This window comes from Amphiura filiformis, chromosome 3 (assembly GCF_039555335.1).
Source record: "Amphiura filiformis chromosome 3, Afil_fr2py, whole genome shotgun sequence".
NCBI lineage: Eukaryota > Metazoa > Echinodermata > Ophiuroidea > Amphilepidida > Amphiuridae > Amphiura > Amphiura filiformis.
In genome coordinates, this window is record NC_092630.1 from 54,089,415 (window position 1) to 54,104,568 (window position 15,154).

Consider the following 15,154-nt stretch of genomic DNA (forward strand, 5'->3'; position numbering starts at 1 on the left):
CCATTAACAACGAAAGTAGCAAAACAAAAACCGTCCTTGCTGAGCAGATTCAATATACTAGGTTGGTAGAAGAAAACCACCATCTTTCTATAATGAAATCCCAGCAAACATAAAACGTTTTACAAAAACGTTTAAATGTCAGGTTATAAAAAGGGTATAAAACGTTTTAATAACATTCAGAAAATATTTTTGAAAACTAATTGTAAAATATTCTAACATAATGTTATTTAGTGTTGACAAAATATTTCGCAAATGTGTTAGCCAACAAATAATTTGCACTAACATTTCGGACAACTTTTGCTGTGATGGGTTTTCATTACCTTTGTATAACCCGACACTAAAATGTTATTAAAATGCTTTAAGCAAACCAAAACGCGTTTATGACACGTTCATACGTCATACATGTTTATTAGAAGAACAATGCTACTGTTTGGTGACCAAATCTTAGAACAAAGGTTTGAAAGTGTTGTGAAATTTGGAATTGAATCAAAATGCTGGACTTACTATTTTTAGCAATGCTACGTTGCGTGTGATACCATCACACTTCATCAGTCAAATGACCCGTTGGACTGGTCATGTAACAGACGGCTAGGGGAGGAGTACTACGATACAAACTATCTCACACATGGGACAGAGCCATCAAGTCGATCCTTAGCCGTCTTTCACATGACCAGTCCAGCAGGTCAGTTACCTGATGAAGTGTGATGGTATCACACGCAACGTAGCATTGCTAAAAGTAGTAAGTCCAGTATTTTGATTCAATTCCAAATTTAATGTTACTACAACTGGATGACTGAGAATAATTTTTAATAATGATCTTTCGCCAAGTCAGATCTGACTGGATTATAGTTACAATAGTTATGTCTAAAGTAAAAAGATGAATATACATGAATGAAATGGTGTAGTTTATGGGAAATAATCTAAAATGTTTTTTTTTGCATAGGAGTATTCAAATGATACAAGACTTCAATATCTTTTACATTCACATTACCATGATTACATAAATTTACATTAATTTTATATTAATTTTATACATGGCAATAGAGGTTACCCACTTTACTCATGTGTGACTTCTAACAAAGGCGCTGGTTCCCGTAGTATTCATTATTCAAACCAACTCAATGCACGACCTCGAAGTTACCTGCATGACTTTGGCGGGCTATTTTGAAAAAAGTTATTGTTGCACATGCAGGTACCTCTTTTGAAAGTCCTAAACAATGTATAGCAGTCGCTGATAGGATATGCAGCTTAAAGAACAAGGATGCCAAAATATTCCTCATGAGAAATACCTCAGTCAAACGAAGTATAAAATCATAATACAGTGCAGGTGTTATTGGTTATTTCGTTACAATTAAACTTAAAATTAGTGTCAATTTATGTTCCATTGAGTAAGTCCATTCTCATCCTAACCAGAGTTGTCATGTCCATATAATCATCTTCGTCACTGTAAAGTAAATATATCATATTAGATTTTATTAATACGGTTGTTATTGTAGGTGTAGGGTAGACCAGGGAGTGTTTGCCCTGATCTGATCAAGTTGGCCCATGTAAAAGCCCTATATGTCTTGGCTTCATACGACCCCACTTGCCCTGTGTTGGGGCAGGCTCGCACATATGTAAGTTTATCTATACTCATACGACCACCCATCCTCATACAAATATGCATGCATTGCTGCCATTGCATACACCCCATACTATTATTAGAATCTCACATACATCCCCACCTACACATTTAATGTGCACAAACACATCCCATACACACACCTACAATCAACCCCACCCACGCACCCCCACCCCTACCCACATATTGTTTTTATATTACTTTTCACTTACATATCGTCCTCGTCGTCACTTGTCTGTTTCAGATTGGGTACGCTGCTTCTTCGTCGTAGTCGATGTCGTGTGGGTGGTGTTAAAAGCTGACTCGAGCTGTTAAACAGGCGGATCAATAGAAAAGAAATGAATCGAGTTGAATAAAGTAACAAGAATGAAACGTCACATAATTGGACAAAAGTATTCCGTTCAAAGGGTACTAATTTGCCCCCCCCCCCCAAGAAAAGATAAGAAATTAATTTATATAAAACTACGCACATGACTTCAGCAAACATTAAGTTGAATATTCAACTAACATCCTGTCGATTTCATATTACGTACTAGATGTCGATGTTCTTTGTATGAAATAAGTAAGATTAGGCTAATCTATGGAATGTAAGGTGTTCACTGTGTTGACATTATGCGCCTATTTCTGCGCTTGCAATGGCGGAATGATGGAAATCTATTTGAATACAGAGACGGAAAATTTAAGTCCAATAATGTTTAGATGCCTTTACAATGGTCGGCAAAAAGGTTTAATTGGTTTTTGCAAGATATCAAGAAAATGGTGGTGGGAGGACGATTCATGAGTGGCGGATCAGAAATTGCCAGCCTTAGAAGACAAATGTGCTTCAAGGTCTGGGAAACCTAAAAGAAAGAAAGGGCACGTCGCTACCCGGATGACCTTGAATTCCACCAAAATCATTGTCTTGTGTGTTCATTACGCGAAAATGCCATTTGTCCTTTATGGCGTAACCACGTGACCTTGTTATTGCAATTGAAATTTCTGAGGTCCCCAATCCTTCAAGACATCGGCCTCTTTGACTATTTTAATTTCGTCCAGCCATCACTTCTGTGTAATATTCTTCCGTAACCATTTGCCTGATACCTGACAAAAACATTTTAAATCATTTGGTGGCCATGCTAATGACATGGACATTCCATAGACTAAAGTTTCTCAGTCTCTGCGTTCAAGACATTGCCATGATTCCGCTATTGTAAGCACAGGAGTGCGCATGTGGTGACACGTTTTATCCCATTGATAAGCCTACCCTTACTTATTTCATGCAACGATCCTTCCCAAGATATTTCAAATGAATGTTTAAATGACAGTTTGCCGAATTCTTACTTTTGGTCAGTGTGTAGGCCTATAGCATAGCAGTGACGTTATAGGATCTAAGTTCTTCGTCTTCCTCTACCTTTTTGTTCCTTATGCGATCGGAAGTCTTGCTAGTTAGCATTGTGATTGTTAGTTTTGCCATACACCGGGCATCATGCAGTACTTCAAAAGAGAAGTCAAAGAGGCTGTTCACATCCCGGCAAACCAACCTTCTCTGATCGGGTGCTACATGCTATTAGGAGTACCTAGCAGTCTACGATCCAGTTCTGACATCACAAGTCACGTATCGAATCGTCAAATCGAGCAACAAACTGGATCATTTTGCTGAAGACTTTAGGTGAGCAACTTTTATGTGTTGTGAACAAAAGTTGAATCCTTTCATTTAATTTATATAATAGGTAAGTTTTGTACACTGACCTGCTTTCCTCACGTACATCTGGCAAACTGTCTGACATATCTTTTGTAATTTGAATGCCAGGTGGCGCAGGGACTGGACGGTTCCACATTGATGGAGGAGGTTTTCTCCTGAAATAAATAAATAATAAAAGCATGTGATAAAACAATTCAAGTAAAATGTGGTAATCAATATGATTGTATTAATATTTTTGTTAGTAATATGAGGAACGACAAAGAATCGAGGTCAGAAAGATGAATACAACAAAGGTAATAAGGAGAGAAAGTGTTATTAACTGATGGGTTGATGGGAACAGTCCATCAGTCCAACGGATCAGTGCTATATTTAATATGGAAATGAGCAGAAATTTCCGTGGGCTATTTGGGCCCTTGGTATTAAACTTTTGTGGGTCTTCAAACATTTTTACGGGCATGAATGAATCTTGAAAGTTTTTTTTTAAAAGTTAATCTATCAAAAACTTTTGAATAAAAAAAAATAATAGTACAAAAAATGAATGACACGATCATGATGATGCTGAAACCCCGGCTGATGAAACATTGCCATTTAAATTGTTTACTATCCTTGCGTACCGTACCCGTGTGGTTAATGAATAATTTGATTATTTTGCCACAAGCAGAAAGTATGAGTAGTTTTTATGTTTTAAGTTTATTTTCTTTAAAATAATATATGATTCGGTAATTAACATGATTGATATTTAATTATTATTATTATGATTAATAAATCAAATATTCAAATTATGACCGATGAGTAAGTGTGTAAGTGATGAGAGTTGCAACGGGGCAGCAATTGAATATGTGACAATCGTTACTGCAAAAAAAACTCACGTTTTTATGTGGGATAGATCCGGCATACTATTGGAGAGATCTTTTGAAGGTTTCCGAGGTGGTGGCGGTGGAACAGGACGCTTCTTCATTTCGTGTTTCCTGAAACAAACAAAGAGACCAACATAAACGTTTACACGAGTTGATTGTGGCAACATAAAACGTTTAAACGAGTTGACTGTGGCAACATAATATTTTATTATGCTTGTTGATGTATAGGTGTAGTATTTTTTAAAGGCTTTTTAAATTTTTATACTGATTTCATTATATCTCGATGTATCATTATTTTGTGATTATTTCGTTTTTACTGTATTTCGCATTGAGGAATCTGCGATTCACAATGCGCTATATAAATGCTGTTTTATTATTATTATTATTATTATCAACATAAAACGTTTACACGAGTTGATTTTGGCAACATAAAACGTTTATACGAGTTGATTGTGGCTTTATATGTAGTTGCATGAATCTATTTTAACCTATTGGTTGAGGGGTGCTTGTGGAGCATGCATGTTGGGTGAGTGTGGGGGTGAGGGTGTGCATCTTGTGTGATTTGTGTGACTGAGAAGAAGTGCTGCTGAGGATGTGTGCGTGTGGGACGTGCGGTGGGGTGCGTGGATATGAGTGTGCGGGTGGGATGTGCGTGGGGGTGCTTGGGTTAAACTGTAGACCTACAGTGTTTATGAGGTAATTACTTTTTAAGAAATTCGGCAGCAGACGCCGATGATTTTGATCTTCGTCTTCCTAACGTCCTCGCAGGTGGAATTGGCTCTTCATCTTCCTCTTCTTGTCTGTGATAGGAACAGAACAAATATGAGTTACTTATGCGCAGACATGTTAAAGTTATGAAGAACATCAATGCCAGCACATTATTTAACTATTGATAACCTTCTACAGTCTACAAAATAAACTATAATAACATAAGGAAAAAAAATAAATCTGGCATCGACAGCTTGGGTGAAAACTTGAAAAGGTGTTTTTTAATGATGTTTGTTGCATTTTTTCAAGGCTGTCCAAAAACTGTCCAAGATTTGCGGACAACGTCTAATCTCTGTAGAGGTAAGGTTAGCGACGAAGTACTGGTGATAAGCTCCCTTGTCCTTTGTAGCTTACCTTTTTTGTTTATTACGGAAAGATCCCGTTGTCCATGTCCGGTTCCTTTTTTTCAGTTTGTCGTCTGTGGGTACACCTTCTTTAGTCTTGCTTGATCTCAAATTACTATAGAAATAATTATAGCAAATCGTTAACAAAACTTTGAGAAAAGGTGTTTCTTGTAATTTTGAGAACAAAGTACAAAACATGGTTCAAGCATGCATCGTTACGTAAAATCCTACCTAATTATTTCTGATTATCATTGTTCTTGTGCAAAAATTGGTGAATACATGTTTAAATACATGCTTGAACCATATTTTGTACTTTGTTCTCAAATTTACAAAAATGTCTTAGGCAATCATCGTAGTAGGCTGACGATGTAAGGAACAATATCCTTCAAATAAAATAAACTCAAAATATGAGAAAATGACTTTTTACTTTTTATTTGCTGACATACATTTTCTACCTGTTTGTTTTTATATGAAAATAATTTTCTTAAACAAAAACGAATAACATTATTTAAAACACAATTCTTTTGGAAGTATACGTTTAACCGTAACTTTATTAATATCTTTGTACCTTAGCTCCTTTCCAAGCACTGAGAAAACATTCTTTTTGTCTTTGTCCCCAATCTGAGTTTCACTGTACAAAGTCGTCCGGTTATCTACTATGGTCTTCGGCCGTGATGAAGCCACAGTTTTGATCAATGCATCATACTCATTCTTATTCAGAACATGAACTGTTTCCTGCGGTTTACAAAAGGTTTTTAACACATTAACATGAACCGGAAGTGGAGTAGCAGCTCGGACTTTCATCGGAGAGTAATCAGGGTACATTTGGCTGGATTGGAAAGGTGTTGCAGAAGAATCGCTCAGTTGAAGGGATGTATATATGGCCGAATAGGTGCAGATTCCTACGATCTTCAACGGTGATTCCTTTCGTAATGTGTCTTCGTCAAGTGACAACAAATAAGGATCTGAGTTTGAACCAGTAAATGTTACCTCAGCAGGAAAGCTTCCTTTAAAATCTTTTAATATGAAAGCATCATTACGGTTTGAATTGCTGTCATGCCCTGCCTCGGTAGCAAGAAACAGCCCCTGGCTCGTGGTGGACACACGGATTTCACCTAATGAACCTTCCTTGGATCGAAGCCGCTTGAACATGACGAAGTCACCACTGCTAAATCCGTTTCTAGGTCGGATCGACGTGTCTTTCAACTGTATGTTGGCAAAATAAAGAACACAAAAAATCTAACTATTGTTGAGATACGTAAGAGTTTGACATATATAATTATTTGATACATTCTTAAAAAAGGTCTAGCCAAATATGACTACATTACTAGTAAAATACTATCTCAGACGATTTGTAGTCAAAGTTTGTGACTAGAAATTGGCCAAGTCAACTTTGACTGACTCAATCCGTGATTTTATTTTACAAGAAATTTGACTATATTGCTTAAGAGTGTATAATTTTTTTGAATTTAACAAGAAGGAAGCTGTAAGTGAATGTGTACAACAAAGTCCTTATAAGTGAATGTGTACATATCAAAGTCCTTCTGAGATACTTAAAACATTCAACTTCAACTGAGATTCAGTCTTTTTAAAACAAGATATGAATGTTAATTTCTGGTATCTGGCGCGGCCAATGTTGTAGTGCTAATGATCTTGACATAATGATTTGACACAACCATAAGGCAATACTGTGTGTTAATCTGGTTGTAGAGACTTTGACCAGATGACACTGATGTTGTATACCTTGATACATGAATTTATGGCTGTGTATACGCTGTAAACTTCAGCAAGAGATAAGAATCTTTCAGGAGATGTACTCAATTTTAATATTTTACCACCCTGCATAAATTATCATAACATTTTGACATTAGTGTTTTAACACTCATTTAACCACATCAGGATTTGACGCGTACCTTCCAAAGATCGTACATTATGGTAACCTTTTTGCGAGACCTTTTTGCAATCTGCGGTCTAAAAGCATTCGGCTGACCATACAAACAACAGGATCTGACGTTGATGTGAAATATCCTCTTAATTACCTTGGCATTCATTGTTACTATGTACTCGATATCATGTTTGAATCAACATCAGAATTATGACGTTGATAATGTAGGTGTATCCTCTGCATGCTTACCTTCATAATAAGGTCTTGCTTCATGATGTAGCAAATTTTGCTACATTACATGATGTAGCAAACTTTGCTACATTACATGATGTAGCAAACTTTGCTACATTACATGATGTAGCAAATTTTGCTACATGGCATGATGTAGCAAACTTTGCTACATTAAATGATGTAGCAAACTTTGCTACATGGCATGATGTAGCAAACTTTGCTACATTAAATGATGTAGCAAACTTTGCTACATGGCATGATGTAGCAAACTTTGCTACATTAAATGATGTAGCAAATTTTGCTACATTAAATGATGTAGCACACTTTGCTACTTTAGCACACTTTGCTACTTTACCAAACTTTCCTACGTTACATGATGTAATAAACTTTGCTACATTACATGATGTACCAATTAAACTTTGCTACATTACATGATGTACCAAACTTTGCTACATTAAAAAATGTAGCAAACTTTGCTTCATTAGGACCCGACTCTCAGATGCAGGAAGTATTTAATTGTAATTCCCAAACAATTAACATCAGGAAGTCATCTTTAGATTATTCATGTAATGATTATGATGATCTGCTACCACTGGGATGAAATACCGCATTTCGGCATAGGCCTATCAGACTAAAAGTTCTTTAAAATGAAACTTACCTTCAAGATATCGTCTTTGTAGATTTTCTCAACATGGGGGTCTGCTATAGGTGTGCTGTACCCTACGGTAATTTCTCCAAGCCATTTGCTTTTTACTATGTCAAGAACTTTACGGAATGTTGGTAGTTTGATCTGGGAAAATAAGATTCATAAATTATGTATTACAGAGCTGAGAGAGCAAAGGACACTATTATTGTACACACAAAAAATGCAACATCGCTGAAAAATTCGGTAAACAATTATCAGAAAACAAAAGTTATCAATCAGGATAATGGTGGTGCGAGTAATTCATGAATGTGTCGGGTGGAATAAACTACCAGTCTTAGAAGGGGGAAGGTTTGGGAACTCAGAAGAAAAAAGGTCACGTGGCTATAGCCAATAATGCACCAGATGACCTTGAATCACACCACAAACATTGTCTTGTGATGTGCTCATTACGTATTTAAATAATAATGTCCTTTGTTTGACATCATGGTAATTTTCGCTCTTTCCGTGCAACCTTCCATTTCAATCATTTTCCTGATACCTTGCAGAAACCAGATAAACAATTTGGCGTGTGGACATTGTTCAAACGAATTTCCTTTATTCCGCCATTGTAAGCACTGTAATACTCGTATGATGTCACCGCAGGTGACATCATCAATCCCATCGATTAGCCTTATCTTACTTATTTCATGTAAAATACATTGCCATCTAGTACGTAATGTAACGAAAATGGATTTTCGCTCATTCTCTAAAAATTGGTTATTTGAGCTCGTGTGAGGCTTATGGTCTTATTTTTGTATTGTTACACGTACCTATCTCTCTTGGACTAGTTATCATGATTTTTATAACCAAATTTGATCAATTTTGATTCGTCCTCGATTTCGATGTTCTGGTCATGCATTTTTATAAGCTTACTGAATGAAGAGTATTGTATTACTCACCAGTCACTGATTTTGGTCGCCAGATTTTCATGACCCAAATTCTTTTATTGTGCAAATTAATAAAAGTTTATTGTAAAGCACAGGTGGAAATACTATCAAAATTACTTTTATTGAAATCTGAATTGAATTTCAGCTCAAATTAATTGATTTAAAATGATTTGTTTCGTGCATATTTTCGATCTGGGAAAGTTTTGATTTGTTTACTAGTTGCCAGTTCTTTGTCGATTTTGGGTGTAATTCTCTGAATCTAGTAAAGATTCTGTCAAATTTGCGGCCCTGGCAACTCGCTTTTTATTCTGGAGATCGACCCCGTCTGGGGATGTCTATGGTCGGATTCTCGCTTGTCTGGGTTTGCGCCGCGTTCGTTTTTCTTGTTTTTCAGTCAATCAGAAACCTTTTCGGTGAGTGAGTTCTCGTGAGCAGAATGTGCTGTTTTATTGCTCACGAGAAAAGACGATAAATTGCTCGCGAGCAAGGAAAGTGATTTTTCTGCTCACTCAACTCTCGTTTTGTGCGTGTTTTCGCGATAAATTGCTCACTATAAAAGCGGCTGCTCGCCAAAATTGCTCACTCTTTGGTTTGACGCTGCCAGGGGCAGTCACGCCCCTGGTCAGCTCTGTCACAGCAGATTTGAAATGAGACTCATCGGGCATTGGAAGTGATTGCCACTCACTGCCGTAGCCTCGCTTTCCTTGACATTGGTTCACTAAATTTCAGCTTCGATGTGGAAGACATTTAATGCAATTTATGGGAACTTTCAGCCAAAAATGATGGTCAAAATGTAGCAGACGACATGCAGCCATGTCAGCAGTGTAAAGTGGGTTGTCATCTTCGAGCCTTTTTCAAGGCTAGCCTAGCTTTCTCCACTTCGTAGTTTAATAATTTTTGGTTCCCATGAATGCTTAATTGTCTCCCTCGAAGATAGGCCTATAGAACTGCACCATTTTTAGCATCTTTACAGTCACAAGTCGTCATAAATCGGTAAGCTTAGGTGGCCTAGGCTGCTGCCTTGAAACTTTTAGCGCCTGTAGGTGGCCTGGAAAGTTTAAGCTTACTTAGGCTCTTGGGCCTTCTGCTTCTCTTGGACATCTTGGTTCATCGTGACTGTTAAACAATGGTTTAATCATCTTAATTTAATTACGATAGAATATAAAAGGGGAAGTTCCTAGTCTTCAAGAAAGGCTAAGCTTAGCCTTGCATTATGATGTGCATGCATGCCATGCAGATGGTGGCTCTGAATTTAGGTGTTATGGATTAAAGGCACACTCGTCGTTTTATGAATTAAAAAGGAACTTCCAGTTTATTCTATCAATTGTGCAGTTCTATCTTAAGCAGAATCAAGGAAAGTACGTGGAAAATCTGCCAGTGACTTCAAAATTAATTAAATAGGCTGAAGCCTATTATTTTCTGAATTTATTTATTGATTTTTATGTCACAAAGAAATTTGACTTCTGATTGGCCTAAATTGCTCAATTGCCAAACTGATAGACAAGCTGGCATCAGTCGAAAGCTCCCGCCATGAGTAATATTTTTAAGAACCAGTGAAATTCGCTCAATAAGAATAGTTCACCATTTTAGATGGCATTTCGTACAGTTTGTCTTTTTGTCCAGTCGTTCCAGGTTCCGGATTCTCAGTATTCACCACCGCGGCCCAGCCGCGTTACAGTAATGTAAAACCAACAGGATATTAGATGAATGTTCAACCTACAGTTTGCCGAATTCTGCTTTTTTCAGTGATGTTGTAATAATAAAGTTCTGGCCGTTGAGTAGCAATTGCATTAATAGCTATTAATGGTATTGCAGTTCTTTTCATTGGCTACATTTGAGTTGTCTGTGGTTCCAGCAAACACAAAAATGTTCTTAAAACGTTTATTCAAAACGTTTTAATCGGTGAGGGCATTGCCCACCATGACCAACATGACTTGGGCTAGCATCTTCAGATATCTTCTAAAGAATGTCCCGATTCCCATCCTTAACCATGTTAACTGCTTGAGACTGAATACACCATTGGGAGTCCTTTTGGAAGGAAGGTCGGTCGATTAAGATTCAAAACCAATGGAATGGACGAATTATAATGAAAAGATATTAAAATATCATGTGAAATGGAGGGGGTGTTAATAATATATAAGTAAAATTATTCAAAAATGTTGAGGTTGCTTAATTTCTACGAATGTAGCGAGTATTCTGACGCAATGCATATGTCATGCACATGGGACCGTGGACACGACATGTAACACGATTGGATACGGATATTGTCTACTGATCACAAAAGCAAGGAAATACCGAAAATATGAACTGTACTGGGAATAGACAATAATGACAATAATATTAACTACATTTCTGATGTACTTACAGGCGCAGAAGGTTTTGTCTCAACAAATGGTCCATTAAAAGCGTTTGGGATCATCAGATGTTTTCCTGATTTACCCGTTGCTAAGTATCCCTTTGATTTCTCCTTAGAGTGAATCAAAATTCGTTCATTCTTGTTTCCATGATCATCATTGGATACTGCAAACACAGGCCTCTCACCAACCTCTTTTCCCGATTCTTTTTCCACCAAATTAGCCAATTCACTGATATTCATAAGTGGACCTTTCATGCCCAGTTCATGTCTGATATCGGCGTAAGTACGACGGAAAACCTTAATTGAGTCTCCCACCACCACTGGGAATTCCAGGTTAGGAGCATCAAATCTGCAAACCCTGACTGCCTTATTGCCGGTGTCTTCATCTTGACAGTATCTGAGAAGCCACAGCAAATCTCCTCTCTCCAGCTTTTTGGTGCTACTTTTACTTGATAGAACGCGTGTGTCCTGTTCCACTTCCGCTATGATAGGAAAATAAGTGTATTGCAACAAATGCTCAAGAGTGACACTTTCCTTACTAGACATTGTCCCGACCGTCTATTGTATTCATTTAAGCACAAGATATGATGTCGTCGTAAGATGCAACTTATCTCTTAACCGTATGCGGTGCTATATAGATAAATACTACAAACGTTGTTTTCCAATATATTTGAGGAAGTTCAAGTCAAAAATACCACACGTACGTAACAATGGCATAACTTACAAGTTCATGGCAGTGACGTCATGTACACCTGTGCACCACGTTGTCGTTGAAATGTTAACATATACAAATCATTGTACCGTGAAGTTTTGAAACCAAAGATTCTACTGTACATTATCATGGTCAATTGAATTGACTGCATGTGTAAGGAATAGATTCATGCCATGAACTTTTACCACCTTTTTCATTATATTATTATATTATTCGATTCTCGACCCGCCATGTTATTTTAAAATAACAGTGTTATTGTTAAAGTTTGGTTTATACGAGGAATTATGAATTAATGTAATTATGTCTTTCTATAATAGTTACCACATAATAGAAAGGATTTGGAGTAAAGCTGTATGTTAAATCTGTATATTGTTCTGTATACGTGCTGGTACAGTGGCATTGACGAATAAAGAACTAATCAAGAAAGATGAGATAGCCACAGAATGCAACAACTCTGATGAAAGTGTTTACAAAATAAATTCATTAACATTTGGGTATTCCATGGTGTCTTTTAGATGGGGATTCCAGAATCTTCATGCAAAATATGTATACCAGTTGACATAATCAGGTCCACATCGCCTATACACTTAGAATGGGGACCGAGATAATTTTCAGCTATATTCTGCAAAAGGTGATAAGACATACAATAATCACTGAAATTATGAGTCCATTCAGTGGAAGCACATGGATCTCCCACCCCTAAGAAGATCATCACTTGGTCACTATAGGTCAAGGACTTCATCCCTGTTTACTGAGATTCAGAGATAGTCTTGATGACAGATCATTTGCCAAATGAAAGTAAAATCATAGGCATATACCATACAATTTTGATAGCAAATTTGAGGCAAGCCATCAAGTGAAGAAGGTTGGTGGTATATGAATGGGACTGTTCTCGGATTGTGTGAAGACTGAAGACTTGTGTCCCATACACTTTTCTTAGTTAGTTTGTCAAGCTGCCATTCACGACAGAGGTGTCAGATAACTAAAGTACCCATTTTGAGGTCCAGGCATGGGCCCCCAGCTCCAGGTAGCGAAACCTATTTCAGAATTTTAAGTCCTATATCTTCACAATATCAGGTTTACTGGTGGTCAATGCTGGCGAGCCTTCACTGAAGAGTGGCTCATGGAGCAATCGGAAGACGTCCATTTTGTTGACATAGAACTTAGGTTTCAATAAAATTGAGATAGGTGCATTAAGGTATATAGCCTATAGTGACCATGTTCAAGATTGGGATAGAAAAAATTTTGCGAGTACTCTTTCAAGTACCGTCTTCTAAGAACTTCATTGACCGCCCTTGTATTTCACCAACTACTTAATTAGTATTTCGATATTTTCCAGTAAAACGGTACATACAGGAAGTTTTTCACCACATTAGGCCTAAGTTTTTCGCAGTTTACTGCGTAAAAAAGAACTTTGAAACAAATTGCACTGATTCAATAATTGCAATATTAACAAAAACGCTGTCATGTGTTCCAGAGTCAGTGAGAAGAACTCTTGGAAACCTCATGTATCGCCCAACAAAGTTCTGGTGAAATTGTGTGCTGGTTACACTGTAAATTGGCCAGAATAAATGGAACGCGTTCATTAATGTAACGGGTTTTTTAACACGTGTTCAACTTTAGAGAACACTAGTGTGAACACCTGAGACGTGTTCATAAGATACAGTTGAACACATGACACATGTGTAGGCCTAATAAGTGTTCTAAAACATGAGTGTTTAAACTACAAGAACACCAGTGTTCAAATGAAACAAAGAAAGGCATAAGGAAATAAGAACGTGTCAAGTGTTCAAAAGGTGTTACATATGTGTTCTAAGTTTTGAAAAATGTTGTCTTATTTTTCAAAATCAAATATTAATGTAACAATGTTTCCTTTTTGTGATAGTGCTAGGTAAGGAGACACTATTTAAGGCAAATTTTAGTATGGATATGCAGACATCTTTTCGCCAGCCCATTCGGGGCTGGTACCTGTTTCAGGTTTGGGGTCAGTTTACTCAAGAGATTATATTTTAGTGGTATTGGAATGATTTTTTTTTTACTTTTTGTGGTTAAATTTTTTTTTAAATATTTTAATTCGATTTGTTAGGAAAAGTAAGTATGTTTTGCCGTTACAACGAACGAAAACGAGTGAGTATTACCAAAGTTATGTTTGAACTAATTAATTATGACTTTAAAAGTTTAAAGGCCTAAATGTAACAATAATAGTTAATATATATAGCATCATATGGTCAGCAGAAGAAAATCTGACATCACCTATGATGTCATATCAGTGTCCTTGACCGGGGTCCTTACTCCTTGACCACTGAACAGCGTGATATCATGTTGATAACAGATCTATAGAATCAAAATCTTCATCATATCCCCGGATCATATCACAGATTCTCAACAATCTGTGATCATATGGACCATATTGATGTGAAAGTAGTTATCTATCATATCCTGTGTCGTTTTATGGATAAAATGACTCAAAATGTTATTGATGAAATGGTTGCTATCATAAACATCAGTTTTGTCTTTTCAACGGGAAAAATCCGATGCAAAATAAAGTTTTTAGGGCCTAGCTATAATATGGGCATAATTTATGCATATAGTATTGAACAATGTACCCCATTTGACATGCACTTATAGATAAATAAATTGTCTTACTTTATTAATTTAATAACTTCTTTATTATAAATAAAATGACACATAACTATTTGATTCATAAAATTACATTCAACAAAATGATTGAAGAGAAAACACACAAGGCACTAGGCAGACTGTTATAGAATGGAGTATGTAAGATGCCATGTCCATAGCTTCGCAGGAGTTTCCGACTAGCAATCAACATGATCAGCACATTCAGAAAAACACAGTTTAAGAGTGAAGATTGTAGTGAGTAACCAGTCCTTTATAAATGTGCTGGCCACTATCTATTATAATATAGTAGGCTTAAACTATACATTGCGAATTAATTAAGTTATTTTAAAATAAAATGTACATGTAAGTTAACTCAAACCGGCAGTGTATATATCGAAAGCAGTGAAATCGGACATTCCTAAGCGAAGATATTGAGTTCGTAAGTTCTGGTATTACAAAATTGGAAATTGAGATATCGTGGGTAAAAAGCTGAAAAGACAAAAAAAAC

At 36.6% G+C, this 15,154-nt stretch overlaps 1 protein-coding gene across 1 annotated transcript; it reads right to left on the bottom strand.

Annotated features, from left to right (window-relative positions):
• Window positions 1-392: 392 nt before the first annotated feature.
• On the bottom strand, window positions 393-12,043 carry LOC140148744 (uncharacterized). Its single transcript, XM_072170791.1, has 9 exons — window positions 11,325-12,043; window positions 8,046-8,177; window positions 5,840-6,477; window positions 5,282-5,386; window positions 4,864-4,959; window positions 4,172-4,270; window positions 3,350-3,457; window positions 1,834-1,929; window positions 393-1,444 (listed from the first exon to the last, which is right to left on the bottom strand). Exons 1-9 carry the CDS (start codon window positions 11,859-11,861, stop codon window positions 1,375-1,377), a joined length of 1,881 nt encoding a protein of 626 aa, XP_072026892.1. The 5' UTR covers window positions 11,862-12,043; the 3' UTR covers window positions 393-1,374.
• Between the last annotated feature and the right edge of the window lie 3,111 nt (window positions 12,044-15,154).

Bases quoted from the DNA above. Each gene is read 5' to 3' on its own strand.
- LOC140148744 (XM_072170791.1), bottom strand. From the start codon at position 11,861: ATGTCTAGTAAGGAAAGTGTCACTCTTGAGCATTTGTTGCAATACACT. The intron at 6,478-8,045 runs GTAAGTTTCATT...GCCAACATACAG, and splicing joins ACAAAGACGATATCTTGAAG to TTGAAAGACACGTCGATCCG. The intron at 5,387-5,839 runs GTACAAAGATAT...TTATTTCTATAG, and splicing joins GTGCTTGGAAAGGAGCTAAG to TAATTTGAGATCAAGCAAGA.